Genomic DNA, 19,033 nt, shown 5'->3' on the forward strand with positions numbered 1-19,033 from the left:
TATATGCACTCATAGATGAATGTTGTCACCTCACATGGTACCATATATTTTGGAGTTTTAGTTTTTTAGCGCTACATTTTCTGTTTACAATCCTTTTATTCCAGTTTAAGGTTGTAAAAAAATTAGCAGATTCCTGTCTGCAATTTCATGCAGTTTGCCAACACCTTGGCGCAGTTCAGTACTAAAATTAACACAAACAACATCTTTGTAACAAGAATTTTATTTTACAAACAGATGGCATGTTTAGGCAATGCTTCCAGCATTTGAGGCGATCCTGGGCCACAGGTCTGCACATTCTTTTGCCACCGGACCAGTTATAGCTGAACCTACAAAGAAAAAAACAGAGTGTAAATAGTTTAGAAAATTCTCTAGTCAAAAATAATGTAGTGAACCCCAAGAATGTGGAGCAATTAGTAAATCAAAGTAACTGAGTTAATCAGAGGAACAGGCCCTATATGTACAAAGTTCACAATGCTCCCAACACTATGGAGCCCAAGTTTGACTTCTCAGACATGCCCCCAAGGGCGCCCTTGCCCCAGGTCCATTTAGGAGAAGGACCCTGGGGGAAAAATAAATAGCACCTGGATTCAAAGTATGCATATTTATATTCTGCACTCTTACCTCAGGGAGCCGACATACCAAAGGCAGCAGGGTAAGACGCTCCCCATCTCGCATCTATTACATTACATGAGCATGCATGAAAAGTAGAACTGGTTAAGCTCATGATGTAATATTTGTGTACTGTTGAGTTTTTACCACCACTGCAAATGCCCTAAATTTTCCCACAACCTACAGATTCTGTCAGAGTGAATCGGTTACTTTACTGACCATGTGTAATGAACAGCTTTAGGCCTCTTGCGCACTACAGACTAAAGTTGCACACTGCAGCTTGAAAAAGTTCAGAACAGTTTTTTTTTTATCTAAAATACAGCCCATTAATTGCATAGGCGTCAAGCATTCTTAAGAAAATAGAAAAATTGGCATTTTTGGTCAACAGTTTATGCCTCATGCGCACAAAATGTGCGCAAATGTCAGTTTACATATCGCAAACAAAAAAACACAAGCATGCAAAAACGTATTAATAAAATTGCACAAAAATGCATACAAAATGTTTGGGGGAAAAATAGATGTTCAAAACAGGAGTATTGTGTGCAAGAGGCCTTACAGCTTTAAGTAGCCTAATTCTAAGACAACACTATAGACACATCTGGCATCTACAGATTAAAAGGTTACTGGCCTGAAGAATGTCACACCAAGCAGTATGGCACATGTAGCCACCTCCTCACCCAAAACCAGTGCATTCATTTCCTCTTCCTCAACAACTCAAAGTATCACTAAACAGACATAAGTGCTTTAAGCCCCCGTTCACACCTAGGCGTATATACGCCTGTAGTGCGACGCCGCTGTGGCCCCGAGACGCCAGAGGGATATTTTACATTGCCCTCTATGGAGATGGTTCACATCTCAACGCCGAACGCCTGAAAAAAGTCCCGGACCTTTTCAGGCGGCTTTCGGCATAGATGTGAAACATCTTCATACAGAAGGTGAAGGCTGCATTCACAATCGGGGCGTTTGGTCGCTGCAAATCGCGGTACAAAACGCCGCTATCTGTCGCCACAATTCGCGGGACAAAACGCCGCGATTTTGTACGCCGAGGTGTGAATGTGTGCTAAGAGGCATTTCTCTATAAATGATCACTGAAATCAGAAACCGTGGTATTCACTATTGCAACCCCAATAAAATTGCCAATTTGAGGAATCACATTTCAATTACCATATTAACAATTTATATCAAGACTTCCATACAGTTATATTCTATCAGAATAATACTTTGGGTTATAAAAAAAAAAGAAAAATTAAATGATTTTACTAGGACAGGATGTGAAGTCAGGTCTCCCACTCAGATACAGACAGCATAAATATTGCAGTCAACATAAATATTGCAGTCAAGAGCTTGTTTAACCTTTTGCCGACCGCGCCATAGCAGAAATACTGCTATAGCGCGGTCGAGTTATTGTGACAGGACGTCCCTGGGACACCCCTGGGGCGCGCTCGCGGAAGTGTCCGTGCTCGCCGGGTCTAGAAGACCCGGCGCATCACGGATCACAGTAAATTGCCGCGAATCGCGGCTGTTTACCACGTGATCGCTCCGTCAAATGACGGAGCGATCACTTGTAAACAAACCGGCGTCATTTGATGACGCCGGTTCCTCCCTCTCCTCTCTGTACCGTTCGGTACAGTGCGAGAGGAGGAGGGGGGGGAGCGCGGGGTGTCAGCAGTGCTGTGGCTGGATCTGTGACAACTGCAGTCACAGATCCAGCCATCCCTCCCAGCTCAGCAATACTCTGCCATACCCCCCCATACTCTGCCATACCCCCCCATACTCTGCCATACCCCCCCATACTCTGCCATACCCCCCCATACTCTGCCATACCCCCGCCATACCCCCCCATACTCTGCATACCCCCGCCATACCCCCCCATACTCTGCATACCCCCGCCATACCCCCCCATACTCTGCATACCCCCGCCATACCCCCCCATACTCTGCATACCCCCGCCATACTCTGCATACCCCCGCCATACCCCCCCATACTCTGCATACCCCCGCCATACTCTGCATACCCCCGCCATACCCCCCCATACTCTGCATACCCCCCCATACTCTGCATACCCCGCCATCCCGCCATACCCCCCCATACTCTGCATACCCCGCCATCCCCCGCCATACCCCCCATACCCCCGCCATACCCCCCCATACTCTGCATACCCCCGCCATACCCCCCCATACTCTGCATACCCCCCCATACTCTGCATACCCCGCCATACCGCCATACCCCCATACCCCCATACCCCGCCATACCCCCATACCCCGCCATACCCCCATACCCCGCCATACCCCCATACCCCGCCATACCCCCATACCCCGCCATACCCCCATACTCCGCCATACCCCCATACTCCGCCATACCCCCATACTCCGCCATACCCCCATACTCCGCCATACCCCCATACTCCGCCATACCCCCATACTCTGCCATACCCTGCGCGATACTCTGCAATACCCAAATACTCTGCAATACTCCGCAATACCCCAATACTCCGCATATATAATGTTTTGGGGTTCTATGTAGTTTTCTAGCAAATAAATTGTGATTTTTCCATGTAGGAGAGAAATGTCAGAATTGGCCTGGGTGCTCCAGAACGCCTGATGGCGCTCCCTGCATGTTGGGCCTCTCTATGTGGCCACGCCGTGTAAAAGTTGCACACATGGGGTATCGCCATACTCGGGAGGAATAGCAGAATGTGTTTTGGGGTGTCATTCGTGGTATGCATATGCTGTGTGTGAGAAATAACCTGCGAATATGACAGAAACAAGTTTGTTTTTTTTTTACAGAATTTTCGGTCGTTTTTCTTTTATAGCGCAAAAAATAAAAAACCCAGAGGTGATCTAATACCACCAAAAGAAAGCTCTATTTGTGTGAAAAAAAGGACAAAAATTTCAAATGGGTACAATGTTGTATGACGGAGTAATTGTCATTCAAATTGTGAGAGCACCGAAAGCTGAAAATTGGTCTGGTCAGGAAGGGGGTTTAAGTGCCCAGTGGTCAAGAGGTTAACCACTTCCCGCCCCATTGCAAATTGACGTCCGCAATGTAGCTCTTTTATCCTGACTGGGCGTCATATGACGTCCAACAGGATAAGCCGCAGGGCCACGCAGCGATCGGTGGTGCTGTGTGTCACTCAGACACACCGCATCTCCGATCATGGTAAAGAGCCCATGACGTAGGCCAGGGGTCGACAAACCCCAGGTGCTAGGGCGCGTTTGCACCTAGAATTAACGGCCTGGGCTAGACTGTGGCAGGTGTCCCCCCACCTGGCGGGTGCACGGACTAAGATGCCGCCCTGGCCAGTAATTGCGGCCTGCTGGAGCGAGGTGCAACAGGGCATTGCTCACACTGCAGGGGAACTGGCGCCCTCTTGATGGCCGGGGCTGCTACAAGCAGTCACTGGCTGCGCCAAGAGCTTCCCCTGCCTGACTCTTTTTTGTGTGAACAGCACAGTTTTCTTCTGTGTTAGCATTCCATGAACATCGCTCCTGATCAGGGCTATTGTTAAAGACTCATGCATTTAGAGGTTATTAAAAAAAAATGATAAATCCTTCAGATTCTAAAACCCACCACATTTTACAATCAGATTGTAAAAATAGGATTTTTGTACTCACCGTAAAATCCATTTCTCTGAGTTCATGGACGGACACAGCAGCAATTGACCTTAGGGTTCATCATCCTTCCTTTCAGGAGAGACTAGGCATAAAAAACAGCACTTCAAGTGTTAAAACACTTCTCAGTATAGCTCCTCCCAGGGGGCGGGGCCCCCAGGTATATTCCTCACTCTGCCTCAGCAGCCCCAGTTCGTAACAAGCAGTACAAACAAAGGGGAGGGTGCCGTGCCCGTCCATGAACTCAGAAATGGATTTTACGGTGAGTACAAAAAAACAATTTTCTCTTCCGTTCATGGACGGACACAGCAGCAATTGACCTTAAAAACGTCCCCAAGCAGTGTCTAAAAAAAAAATGCGAGGGGTGGGAAAAAACCACAGCAAATTCAGCTTCACATCGAACAAACCAGAGTGCCTCAATGGAGGAACTTCAACCTTAAACAGCCGCTGCAAAAACTTGCGGCCAAAGGAGGCATCCGAAGATGCACTCACATCCACCTTGCAAAACTTGAAAAGGTGTGGGTTGACAACCAGGTCGCTGTCTTACACACCTGTAAAACAGACGCTTGATGGCGGAAAGTTCAAGAGGGATCAATCGCCCTGGTCGAAAGGGAGACGCCCTCCCCTTTTAGGGCATAGGCCTGGAGCACAACCTGTCTGCTCCACCTGAAAAATGGAGTCCGACGACCGCCAGACCTTTTTTAGGACCAGTCACTGACACGAACAGTGAGTCCGATCTCTGGAACGGAGCCGTAGCAGACAAGTACGCCCGTAGGGCTCGCACCACGTCCAAGGAAAGTAAAGTGGCCTCCTTCGAGTTATCCGGCTGAGGACATAAGGATAGTAAAACCAATGTCCTCATTAAAATGTGAAAAGCCGAAAGCACCTTCGAAAGGAAAGATGGCTGCTACCGCAGCACCACCTTCTCCTTGGATGACCAAGTAAAAAAGAGCCTTGCAAGACAAGGCCGCCAGATCCCAAACTCGTCTGACCGAAGGAATGGCTATGAGGAAGACCACTTTCTGGGACAGTCAACAGAGGAATCTCCCGAATGTCCTCAATCGGAGCCATTTTGAAGCACCGAGAGGGCCAAATTCAAGTCCCACGGAGGCAGTGGAGGACGCACAGTAGGGGCCACATGCCTGACCCCCTGTTCAAACGTATACACCAGGGAGTGCGTCGCCAACGGCCGCTGAAAATAAACAGCCAAGGCCGAAATCTGACCCATAACCGTACTTAAGGCGAGAGCCTGATCCACTCCCCGCTGTAGGAACAGCACGTATGTGCAGGGGTGCCATTTCATCTCTGCACACGTAGAGATGTAGGCCCTCCACGTACGATAACAAACCCTACGTGAAGTAGACTTCCGTGCAAGTTGCATGGTAGAGATCTCAGAGTCCGACAGGCCTCGGTCCTTCAGCACCTGGCTCTCAACAGCCATGCCGTTAAAGCCAGCGACTGTAAAGCAGGGTGAGAAAAATCGGACCCTGCAACAGATCTACTCTCGGGGGTAGAAGCCAAGGGACGTCTGCCAGCAGATGCACCAGGTCCGCGTACCAGGAACGGCGCAGCCAATCCGGAGCGACCAGGATTGTTGGTAACCCCTCCACTTCCACTCTGCGCAACAGGCGAGGGAGAAGCTGTTGTGGGACTGGATCCTGACCGAACGGTCCTGCAGACCCAGAGACCACTTGGAGAGCCGCAGCCCGATAGCCCAGAGCTCCAGGACATTGATTGGCAGACGGGACTCCACTTGAGTACAGCGCCCTTGGGCTGACTGGATACTCCAGAACCCCCCACAGCTGGAGAGACTGGCATCCGTCGTGACCACTGTCCGATAGCATGGCAGGAACAATTTCCTGGTCCGAAGTACCGGTGATCCAGAAATGAAGGGAGCTTGTCCCAACGTGACAGAATCTCTTTCTGTAACACTCGGGTGTGGAATTGGGCATACGGAAACGCCTCGAAAGAGGCTACCATGGGACCCAGAATTCTCTTGCAAAAGCGAAGCGAGGACCACCTCTGGGTCGCCAACCGCTGCACCACAGATTGCAGTGTCTGGAGTTCTTGGGTCGGGAGAAAAACTCGCTTCTGAGGAATCGAGGACCAACCCCAGGTATTCCAGTCGCTGAGACGGTACCAACATTGACTTCTGGACATTCCGTAGCCACCTGAATCTTTTGGAGGGGCTGGCAGGTGATGGACCATCCTCTCCTAAGACTGAGCTTAAAGAAAGGGGAGGGCCACAAACTGAAAATGGTCCTCTTCGACCGCAAAATGCAGAAACCTCTGGCGTTTTGCGCGTATGGGAATATGCAGGTACCTGTCCTGAGTACCCAAGGACGCCCCAAAGTCCCCCTGATGGAGAGCCGCCACTACAGAGCGAACAATTCCATCCCGAACCTTTGCACTTTGACAAAGGAGTTAAGGGTCGTAAGGTCCAGGATTGGACGGACCCCTTCTTTTTTTGGGGACTACAAACAGATTGGAGTAAAAACTCCTGAAACCGGTCCCTTTGATGGAATGGGTATAATCACTCTCCTGACCAGCCCCTGACAGGGCCACCCAGCGTACCGGAGGAAGCTGGAAGGAAAAATCTGTTGGGTGGACAAGAGAGAAACTATCTTGTACCCCAAGGAAATTACCTCCCAAACCCAGCGGTCGGAAAGAGGGATCTCCACCAAGCATCGGCAAAGTCGCCCCCCCACCCGAGTGTCTGGTAACTCACCACCCGGCCAGGCTGTAGTGCTGCTGAAGCGCTGAGAGTGCTGTCCGCTCTGCACCGTCCCTCAGGAAGCAATTTGCGGGCTGCAAAATGGCAGCCATACACATGTTTAAAGCAACAGTAACACAGCAGAAAACACAGCCCAGCACACACAGCAACTCCAGTACAACAAATTAAGAAGGGAGAAGCTGCTGCTCCAGGTGAGCACATCTGAGCAATCAATGTCCTCTCAGAAACAGGTGGGTGCCTGCAATGCATGAGGCAAAAACTTGAAGGCAGGGTATGGACAGCCGCACACCAATGAATCTTAAAAAAGTAAGCCTTTAAATGGTGAAAAAGGAAAGGCACTACAAAAAATAGCACCACAGCCCCCGACGGACCCTCCCCCCCCTTTCAGATGCCACCCAGCATGGGGAAGAAGGGAGAGGAAGGGAGAGAGGAAAGCAGGGCGGACCCTCATTCGACCTCTCCAGGAAAGCACCAGCCATACCACCTTGCCAGGGCAAAGGGCCACTACTTACCTGTCACCACCGGCTGGAGGCACTCCGGACAGAACCAACATCCGCTAAACGGCATGGCTGTCGGCCAGACACTGACAAGGCCATAGAGACCGGTCATATGTGTGCCCTGGAACATGTAGTTCCCCGGCCACCCCTGGAGCAATGGGGCATGTCGTGGACGACCCAGAGCTGAGGGCCGGCACACACTCGATGGCCGAGCATGGGGGGGCTCTACAAGGATCAAGATCCAGCCTGTCACCCAGTCGGCAGTTGATAGACCTCAGGATCAAAAATGCAGGGAAAAAAAATAAAAAATTCCAGAGTACATGGACTCCAGAAGGCCATGTCTCTCCTGACGCTAGGCAGAACAAAACTGGTGCTGCTGAGGCAGAGCGAGGGATATACCCGGGGGCCCCACCCCCTGGGAGGAGCTATACTCAAGTGTTTTAACACTTGAAGTGCTGTTTTTTTCTGCCTAGTCTCTCCTGAAAGGAAGGATGATAAACCCCAATGTCAATTGCTGCAGTGTCCGTCCATGAACTCAGAGAAATGGATTTTACGGTGAGTACAAAAATCCTATTTTTACAATCTGATTGTAAAATGTGGTGGTTTTAGGGTGATGGCCAATAATCTGAAGGATTTATCAGAGAAATTTCCTTTACATCCATTGACAACGATGTAGTGCAAGGAACTGCCTGACTACTACAAAATGATTGGGTCTTTAGGTAGGTCCTTATTAAACAGCTTTGGTAAATGTCCAGTTGATTGTATGGTCATACAGTAACTTGTATGGTGACGCCAAGATTTGTTGTCACATCTTTGGCAACTGTACAACATACCCTTCAATGATTTTCTGGCAAAGCTTATTGTATCAATTTGATCTAGAGCAATATCAATCTACCTTTTTATGGGACCCTCAGATATTCCAGTTAAGTTTCTCTCAATTTAATTGGCAATGATTTTTTTTCCTTGACCTTTTATTTTAGGATAAGGGGGGCTGCCATATAAGCGCCCGTCAGTGCAGCCCATCAGTGCCCAAAAGTGCCACCTCATCAGTGCCCATCAGCGCAGCCAATCGTGCTCATCAGTGCTGCCCGTCTGTGACCTCATCAGTGCCCAGTAGCGCAGCCTGATTAGTGCAGCCTATCAGTGCCCATCAGCATGGCCTGATCAGTGCCATCTATCAGTGCTTATCAGCGCCCATAATTGCAGCCTGTCAGTGCCACCTATAAGCACCCATCAGTGCAATTTAATCAGCGCAGCCTCAACAGTGCCATCTAATCAGTGCAGCCCATCAGTGCCAATACATACAAATCAGTGCCCATCAGCGCAGCCTCATCAATGCCACTTGTTTTACTTTTTGGTCTTTCGCTTGGCACCAGGCCCGAGCAATTGTTCTGGGCACTGGACAGTGGATTTAAAAAACTGGCGCCTAACTTTTGGCTGGCTCCTAGATTCTAAGCAAATTTGTCAAGCCCTGACGTAGGCTCTTTACCATGTGATCAGCCGTGACTAAATCACAGCGTGCAACAAGGAAGTGCCATTAAACGGCTTTCCTGGTACCTTCATGGCAGCATACATATGGTTGGTTGCTCCGCCCCAACCAACACACAGGACCAATGCCAACTCTATAAAATAAAGAGTTTGCCCTCCACATGCCAATCCAAGTGTTTGACTCCTCACCAGATTTAAACCAACAATTGCCGTGCAATGCACGAGATTGCAGCGTGGTAGCATGGCAATTAGGTTTAAATCAGGTGTGAGGAGACACTGGGCAACACTGGTTGTTGATCTTTGACTTCTTCCATGTTGTTCAGGTAGATTTCCTACCCCTCATCTAAAGATTGCAAAAAAAAAAAAAAAACACCACAATGGGGGTTATTTACTAAAGGCAAATCCACGTTGCACTACAAGTGCACTTGAAATTGCACTGTGAGGGGAAGCTCTGCCGATTTTATCATTTAATCGTGTGCAAGCTAAAGTGTTGTTTTTCCTTGGATGTCCCCCTCGGATCTACAGTGACTGCACTTCCAGTGCAATATCAATTGCACTTTGCCCTTGTAGTGCAAAGTGGATTTGCCTTTAGAGAAGGAGAAAAACAAAAAAAAAAAACCGCACACACCTCAAGAAGAAAGCCGTATTTGATTTAACTATTTTGCCATCTCGTGTAATTGACAAAAATTCAGGCATAAACCGTTTCACAGGAAAAATGTAAAACCTGCTCTTATACATATTCATAAGGGTTGTACAGAAGTGGAAAACAAATTAGGCAAGTGGATAAAAAAAGTCAGCCACTACAAATACTGTAGCTGCCAACTTTTATTAGGACACTTGCCTGCCCAGGGAATCACACGATTCGTCCACCAGCTTTGGGTGCAGACATTGCAAGTAAGGGAAACAGGCAGTGAAGCCGGTTTCCTACCATGCACAACTCACGCTGCGCTTTTGGAATAGCCCCACTGTCTTCTGGGACCGACACAAGTCACTGTCAAAACCCAGGTACCCACTTTCCCCCCTCCCCCCAAAAAGTGCCAAAAGCTTCCACTTTAAGGATTTAAGGAAGGTCGTCAAACAGCCAAATTGGCATGCTAGGAAAAAGCACTAGATGACACATAATGTTCAGTGCAGTATAAAACAGGTGACCTCAAAAAGCACAGAAAAAGGAGTAGAACCTGATCTTGTAAATCAGGGGGTTGACCTGGAGAGGGAGAACTACCACTAAAGGTTCAACAGTATCCAAAGACGCAAGATTTTCCTCAACAGAGTGAAATTCAGGGATCCCAGCAAAACCTGGGAACATACTGCTGAGTGCAGGAAGGATACTGCTGGCACACAAGGAGTTAGCCAAAGGGCTAAAATGGGGGGGCCCAGCACTTAAATGCCAGGGAAGCAAAGAAAACCTGTCTGGGTGTACATGTAAACCCCCACCACTTGTAAAAGTGGAACACCTGGTGTATCAGAAAACAGTTAAAAATAAAAGTCAGAACCTCATATTTTAGACTATGGCTTGAGTGGAGGTTGGCTCTGAAGGCCTGAGTACCAACTGAAAATGGGGGGGGGGGGGGGGGGTAATTCCATAGAACCTTCTACAGGTCTCTTGAGTTGAGGCAGGAGCACACTGGCCACCATGGCATTGCTAATGATGGTGTCAGGAACATCTGGTTCCTTTTTGCTTACTTTAGGGACCACATATCTTGACAGCTCAAAAGATGCCCCATGTAGGAAGATGCATCACTTTACAGGCAGCAGACACATGTGGCAAGGTGTTGGGGCATGCAACAAGCCATCACAAATGAAAGCACAAGGCTCTGACCTCTTTATATAAAAGAGGTGGGTTCACCCCTGTTGTGGGAGAAAACTCTGAAGCGGAGTTCCACCCAAACGTGGAACTTCTGCTTAAACCACTCCCTTACATGCCACATTTGGCATGCAATTTTTTTTTGTTGGGGGGGGCTTCAGTAGAAGTGGGAATTCCTGTCCCACTTTCTCCTTCCACCCAGGAACCGCTTAGGTGATATGTCCTATCGCCTACGGCGGCCCTCACTGTAGGCGATCGACTGGGACACGTGACAGGTCCCAGACAATCGACTGAACAATCAGAGGACAGCGCCGCTCGTGCCCAGCCGTTAAGCGGAAAGCTGTCACGGCCAGGTGCCCACACTAGGGATGAAGGCGCAGGAGAGGGAGAGCAACCCGTCGCAGGTGAGTGCGTTTATTAAAAGCCAGCAGCTACACTTTTTGTAGCTGCTGACTTTTAACCCAACGCCTGGAACTCCCCTTTAAGCGATACCCATTCTGACAGTTTGATAGAATGTCCTGTTTGGCAGTAACCAGGGGGCCAAACGCGTATATTCACACTGGGATTTAAGGAGGCGATTCCAACAGAAGTCCCAAATGGTGAGCACACTTTTATCTGAAATACAACATTGAGGCAGGCAAATCTGCCTCCCAAATTACATTTTGGGGACCAGTGACATTACATTGATCACTGGGAACAGAAGATCTGACATGTCATCTGGCAGAACTGGGTATCCGCTTGTTTACACTGGCAGATCCCAGTTGTGCATCTGTATTAGGCGATTGCAGGTCGCCGGCAGGCATCAAGTCTGTCCGACCCATGGGCTAACTCCCGCAGCGTGTGCGCCTGTACAGCTATGACGATCCGTGCGGGGAGAGCAGACCTGCCGCCATATAAAAACGGAATGGACGACTTCTACTCAGATCCATTTGAACAGAAAAAGGGGGTAGCCTTGTTCCATTAAAAAAAAAAAAGACCCTGAAGGGACACAGATGTAAACAGATGAAAAACTGTGAAACAATCCTAATTAAAAGTAGCATATGCAAATCCTTAACGCCTATTTGAGGGGGATCCATCTTTGTTCCAGCAGAATACTATATATTCCTCCCGATTGCCTGGAGCCAGTACACAACAAATAATTGCCACCTGCGCACATTAGGAAATTTTATGCAATACATACCTTTCATCTCTCCTTTATTATTCACTATCACCCCCGCATTGTCTTCAAAATACAAGAACACACCATCTTTTCTCCGGTATGATTTTCGTTGTCTTATTACCACTGCAGGATGAACTGTTGAGGTAAAAAAAAAAATCCCATTTACATTTAAGGTCTAAAGCTCTGACAGTTAAGATCTTATCTTATGAGGCAATAAAGCAGATGCTGCCTAGAAAACAGAACAAATTAACTTGAAACAAGGGGACCAATTTACAATATCCTATATGCCATTTCATTGTGTGTGAGGTTACCAAAACACTACCTTTTTTACGAAGTTCAGGTTTTCCTTTTTTAACTGTGGCCATCACCATGTCACCAACACCAGCAGCTGGCAGTCTGTTCAGGCGACCTTTGATTCCTTTAACAGAAATGATGTACAAATTCTTGGCACCTAACAAAAAAAAAAAAAAAAATAATAATTACCAGTTCAAGCAAAAATAAAATGTAAACAGCACACAAAAATGTGACATTTGTTTTGCTGATTCAGCACGGTTCACATAGAGGACCAAGCAGCATTGTACCAAGGCCAATTGAAGTAGCAAAGCGCATACAGCAGCAGTGCACGCTTTACGTCAACAACTTAACAAAGTACTAAACACACCGGCATATCATAGTTCCCCATAATTTGATGCATTAGAAAGAAAGTCCTTTTACTTAATTACCATTATAATTAAAGTACATTTTTGAGAACTAGTTACACTTCTCAGAACCATTTTATCCCTTAAAAGTCTAACTTGCACACATATGCAACTGAGGGTACATTCAGTTTATAGCGTGCCCAGCAGGCACATTGAGTAAAGAGAATAGCTTACTTAGGCCAGCTTGGCCCAAACAAGCTAAAAAAGGCACAAGAAACTTTAAAACGGACCTACAGAAGTGCCTGCAGGTGGCCAAGTCCGTACGGACCTAATTTCACCCTCTCCTATACGCTTATGGTCACTTCAAATGACAATAAGCTTGTATCAGAATTGTTTAGCAGACTGCTGAACAATTCTATAACTGATCAGTGGATTACAACCCACTGATCAGTTATTAACCCCAAATGTGACCCCCCCCCCCCATGCGGCGACTTCCCTGTCCCCTGCCACTCCACCTTTCCATCTTAATCTCCCAGCGCTTCCCTCTTCAGCACCGATATCCCCTGCCCACAAACCAGATTCCTCCTCTGCTGCTGCATGGGGGTTCAGATGTGTCCCCCCCAACCGGTCAGATCACCTCACCCCCCCCCCCCATGGCCACACCAAGCGGCATCTCTTACCCCACCACCCGCCGCTTCTCCCTGCACTGATCTGTCAGGATGGGGGGACTTGGTAGACATGTGTTTACTAAGCTCCGCCCCCCCCATAGTAGAGGGGGCGCCATGCAGCACGCCTATATGCCCACTGATAGCTGATCATAGAAAATGATAGTGTTACCATTAGGGATGTCTCGATACCGATACTGGTATCGGTACCAATACCGAGTATTCCCCCAAGTACTTGTACAGGGCTGATAAAAAAAAAATGCAATAAGTATTAAAAAAAAAAAATGTAAATAAAAAACTGCCACATGACCAAAAAAAAAATGTATCGGTACTTGTACTCCGTCTCAAAAAAGTGGTATCGGGACAACCCTAGTTACTATGTATCATTGTTATTTTCTGAATGAATTAGGAATCGCTATACAGATTCCTTATTCATTCAACTAAAGAGCTATAGAGAAAAGGACCATCTTCAGTGCCTTTGTCTCAGAAAAAGGAGATATGGGGGTCTGTTTAGACCTATGATATCTCACCAAAAAAAAAAAAAAATTTGGGAAAAAAAAATAAGTTTTCTTGGTTTAGGTTATATAGCCTTGTGCAAATTATCTCTTCATAAATTGAGGCCAAAATGTATACTTATATATTACTTTGGGGGAATTATCCAAATCAGTGTATATCATTTAGTCGGTAGAACAAAAAGTTATATAGGTCTACTACAAACCATGATGCATTTTTAATGTATTTCAATGGAGAAGTGTGTTTTTGGATAGAGATAGAAAAAATAATAAAAGTCGGATTCGGACAAGAGCATCCTGGATTGTCAAGTCATCTGCTGCAATTGTCCACGGTGATCCCATAGTACCGGCAACGAGCCATTACAGAGGTCTGTCATTGGCTGTGTCTGATTGACACAGTGGGTGAGGCGTTAAAGTGCTAAATGGTCTGTATATTTTAGTATACAGTAGAAGCCCTCTGTGCAGAGGACTTGTAATGCTCAACAATTTGACAAATGCCCACCCAGAACGCTGATGTTAGTTCCACTTTGATAAGAGTAAACATGAGATTTTGAAAAACTAGCACACAAATATCTTCATATTCAACATACCGGTGTTATCAGCACAGTTAATGACCGCTCCCACAGGGAGACCGAGGGAGATGCGAAACTTCGCGCCGGAAGAACCTCCACGTCCTAAAAAAACAGAAACGAATGCCAGTTTATAAAATTGTCAACCGTATACTTCGTTTAAAGCAACTATTGCAAAAATTCTATCACAGGTTAGAAGGATGCACCCACAAAGAAATAAAATGCCACCAAATCGGTCTGCAAACACTGCTCCATAAAGAGAAGAATCTTGGAATCCTTTAATCTTCAACATCCTTATGTTCCTCCCACTGACCCGTATGTCACTGCTGTGTCCAAGGCATAGGCAAGTATTTTTGCAGGTACATATAAAGCGGTGGTTTACTGGGAAAAAAAAACAAAACATTTTTATTTTATTTTTTAAAAGCCAGCAGCTACAAATACAGCAGCTGCTGACTTTTAAAAAATGGACACTTACCTTTCCAGGTCGCCCACGTCGTCGGCAGCCGAGCATTAGCTCAGCTTTCGCCCCCCCCGTCACCATCCTTGGTAAGGGAATCGGGAAGTGAATCGCTGCGGCTTCACTGCCTGGTTCCCTACTGCGCATGCGCAAGTCGTGCTACGCCGGTCCCCTGGGTTGAAGTCAGGCGAGTTCAGCTGAAATCACCTGATTTCTAACCCCCCTCCAATGTGAACCTAGGCTTAAAGGCAAAATGTCTATCAGCTTTAAATAGAGTAGAAAGGATTTAGAACACATGCCAGGCTTTTTTGATGTCTGTGCCTACCATAAGGGGATTCACCCTACTGTTACAGTAAGAGAAAAAAAATAAAAAAATCTAATTTTGGGTTGTCACCAGAACGATATAAGGGGAAATCTTCCAATGGGGATACTAGTTTTGGTGATAACCAGGGATTCTCTTTTAAAAGGGACCCCCCCCCCCCCCCCCCATGTCCCATTTCAGCAATGGGAAAGGAAAATATAACTTTACACTATTCAAAAAGAAAAAAGTTTTGCCTTTAAGACGGGTGGTAAAACTGTGGCTCAATTTCTACCATCCACTGACCACAAATGTAAAACAATGTTCTGAGAATCAAACAAAAAGATAGAGCAGAGAGGGTTTAGAACACATGAGGTTTTAATTGCTGTCTATGTCCATGTCGGGGAGATTTTGGGGCGTCACCAAAAAAGGAATATATTCCAAAGGAGACACTAATTCTGATGACATATCCTCTCACTTCCAGTTGAAGCGAAAGGAAATCTCCCCGTTTTTTTTCCCCCCCAAACAAACCGACAGGGGTTATATCCCTCATTTATGCTATTAAAAAAAAAAAAAAAAAAATGTTTGCTTAGGTCTACTTCAAAGCGATAGTAAACAAAAGCCCCCCCCCCCCCAAAAAAAATCCCTTGCAAGAGCATAATGTGCTAGTATGCAACACGTACTAACACATTATGAAAGGATTACCTTAAAAATAAGTCCTCCAGTGGGGCACTGTCACCACTGACAGGGCTTCCATTTTTCCTTCCTACAGGGTTTATGGGCTTCAGCTGTTTGAATGGCCAAACCTCCAATCATGTTACTTCCACGGCACAGCTCTGTCAATGGACAACATGCTGTCCATACACTGGTGTCATCACCGGCTGCTACTATATCCTAAACCAGGCGTGCCCAACCAGTGGCCCACAGACCACATGTGGCCCGCGGAGCCCTCTGATTTGGCCCGCAACCTTCTTCTCTGGAATAGAATACTGTTATTAAAGGCAAGTTTATTACTAAAATCACAGGGTATATATGGGCATATCTGTTCTGCGGGGGTTAATGGGCTGCTTTCAAATTGATTCACAGGTGCAGAACAGTTTACCTGCACTGAGCCATAGACTTCTATTACCTGTGAGTTTGGTGTGCTTTCTGAAAGTGCACCACACCTACAGGATATAATAGAAGTCTATGGCAAAGTGCAGCTAACTTGCAGGAAAACAACCGGTTACTAAGTCACTTAAGTGGTCCTTGCTCTTCAAAAGGTTGGGCACCCCTGTCCTAAACAGTGCATATTTAGAAGATATGTACTGTACCTACAGGTAGGCCTTACCATAGGTTTACCTGTAGGTACAAATAAGCAAGCAGACGTTATCACTTTAATGTCTGCCACAGCTTTGCCACCACCCTGCATGCCCCACAACATGACACATACAGCATCACAACCAACGTTATTATATCATGAATAGTATAATAAGCTGACAGCGATCTGGGTGGTTATTTAGAAAAGTCAATAGTATTTATGAGTCAGAATTACAAGCAAGGCACACACCACGGAGTGCCACAGAGAATGAGATATTCCATCTAACAGCTCTAATGCTTTTCAAACAAAAGTACATCGTTATACTAAAATATAGAAAAATAACTAAAACCGGAGCCCACACCAAACACAACGCTACAGATATAATACACACCCTGTCTGACAGGGTCATTCCCCGACTATAAACATGGCTGCCCGTGGGTTTTCCACCCCTCGATGATTCCACACTAATCTCTACTACACAACCCTTGTCATAATCCCGCTAGAACATAGAGAGGAATGCAGAGAACAAAACATGCTTATAGACAAGAACGAACAACCATCGCAGATAGCGGATGGCACCAGATTACACGGCGCCGCTGCCTACACTCACCCCTCTTAGACATCTTGGTAACCGGAAAGAGAAAGCCAGTCGCAAAGGATGCCGGAATATAGCATCCGCCGCGCGGGCAGAAGTACGGGCATGTCACGTGACATCAGCGGGCGGCGCGTAATGACGCATTTCCAGTGTTTCTGTGAGTGTGATGTACGGGTTGCAAAGAGACTTGAGCCGTGGTAGTACGGTGCAGCCTCAGCCTGTGGAAAGTTACGTTTGTACTTTTACCCACACGATAGGTTAATGTTGAACATATTAATTGAGCGACATTGTATTGTTTGTAATTGTGAAAAACAGACTGTACTAATGGGGCGTGGTTTAACCACTGGCTGTCCTTGCACTTTTGACATTTCTCACATGTTAACCACCTCAGCTCCAGAAGGATTTTACCACTTTCATGTCCAGACCATTTTCCCCTGTTTAGCATTGCGCTAATTTAACTGGTTATGCAACGCTGTATTCAAACATTATTTTTTCTTTCTTCTTTTGGTTGTATTTGATTTGATCATCACTCGTTTTTTATTTTTTTTTACTATATAAACTAAAAAATAGAAAATGTTTTGCTTTTCTAAAACATACCAAAAAAGCCTTAAAAAAAAAACCTGTAAACAGGCAGCGATGTACCAGTAGGTCACTTTTCCTGTACGTAGTACTCTGCAGGCTCTCCGCAAGTGGTTAAAATCAGCATTTATTGCTCGAAAATTACTTATAACCCCCAAACGTATATTTCTCTTGTCGTCCATGGACGGACACAGCCTCTTCAATTCTTGACAAGTAGGTTATGTCCCCTGTTTACAGGAGAGGACTAGGAAGAAACATGTTAGATATTCATATACATGTAATTTAAACAGAGTTGAACATCCCCGCCCATGGGGCTGTCCCTCCGAACATAACCCTCCTCCCTGCAGCCTCAGTTTCGTTCTGCCTAGCAAAGGAGAACGAAGTATGGCTCCCTGAGGAAAATGTTCTATTTTTTTTTTTTTTTACTTTTATTGACTTCTATTGACTGTCAGCTGAGAGACAGGCTGGATATTCTAGATCCTTGTAGTCTTCTCAGTTTGGCCAGTGAGCGTGAGCACACCTTTGCAAAGAGGCGACATGCCCCATGACTCCTGGGGTGGCCAGTGAGCTTTGCTCCGAAGTCCGCACATGACTGAACTGTGGGGTTGTCTCACTCACAGTGGAACGGGCCGACGGCTACATCCATTGCCGTTGTACGCCTGTCTGGAATGCGTCAGTGAGTCGTCGCATTGGACAGGTAAGTACAGTCCCTCTTAGGTGGGGTGGTACGGCTAAACATTCCTGGGGTTTGGGTATCCTTCCTTCCCTGCTCCCTTTTTCCCTCTGCTGTTCTACATTGCTGTCGGGGTGGGGGGGCACCTGGTTGAGGGGACTGTGCGCCTGGCCTATGTGTATTTTACTGCTGTTGGTCCGCTTTTCTGGACGTTTTGTGGTGCTGGGCAGCCTTTCTGGTGCAATTTTTTGTGGATTTTCAGTTTCTATTGAAAATCCCATCAGCGGCCATTTTGTTGTAGCCGCATCATGATACATCATATTATGGCGGTCGGCCATTTTTCTGTGGCCGCGTCAAGCTCCATATGCTGCGCTCGGCAGCCATCTTACCTGAGTCCTCGGCCTCTAGTGTTGACTCCTACGGCGCGCCGTTCTCCTTACGCAGCACCCCACGGCTACCTCACAGCTTACCTCACGTCTTTCTCCTCACACACACAGTGGTGTGCGGGACATGGGTGTAAGGGGTTAAGGTTCTATAGTTAGGGTCCTTCCTTAACTATACATATGGTTGCGAAGGGTTAAGAGATTTTCAGAGTGAATATTATTTCACTCATTTTAGTAGAATTCTAAATGGCCTTGTACAAATATGCCTCGTTTCCACTGAGCGGATCGGTTCGGTACAGTACGCTATTTTTGGTGTTTCCATTATGAAAGCGTGCAATAAAACCGAACCGTACCGCACCATTCAGGGACCTGCTTCTCATGTGGGTCCATAGAAAATGGAACGGTACGGTTAGGGCGGAGCTACTGGCGTCACACAGTACATTCCACTGATTGGTGGTCAGA

General features: G+C 46.7%; 1 protein-coding gene across 1 annotated transcript; it reads right to left on the reverse strand.

Moving 5' to 3' along the window:
- Positions 1–202: 202 nt before the first annotated feature.
- RPL23 (ribosomal protein L23) lies at positions 203–17,057 on the reverse strand. The gene is made up of 5 exons (XM_040329775.1): positions 16,952–17,057; positions 14,308–14,391; positions 12,225–12,353; positions 11,924–12,037; positions 203–326 (listed from the first exon to the last, which is right to left on the reverse strand). The coding sequence occupies exons 1-5, from the start codon at positions 16,962–16,964 to the stop codon at positions 244–246; spliced, it is 423 nt and encodes a 140-aa protein (XP_040185709.1). The 5' UTR covers positions 16,965–17,057; the 3' UTR covers positions 203–243.
- Between the last annotated feature and the right edge of the window lie 1,976 nt (positions 17,058–19,033).

Source organism: Rana temporaria, chromosome 12 (genome assembly GCF_905171775.1).
Source record: "Rana temporaria chromosome 12, aRanTem1.1, whole genome shotgun sequence".
NCBI classification, from domain to species: domain Eukaryota; kingdom Metazoa; phylum Chordata; class Amphibia; order Anura; family Ranidae; genus Rana; species Rana temporaria.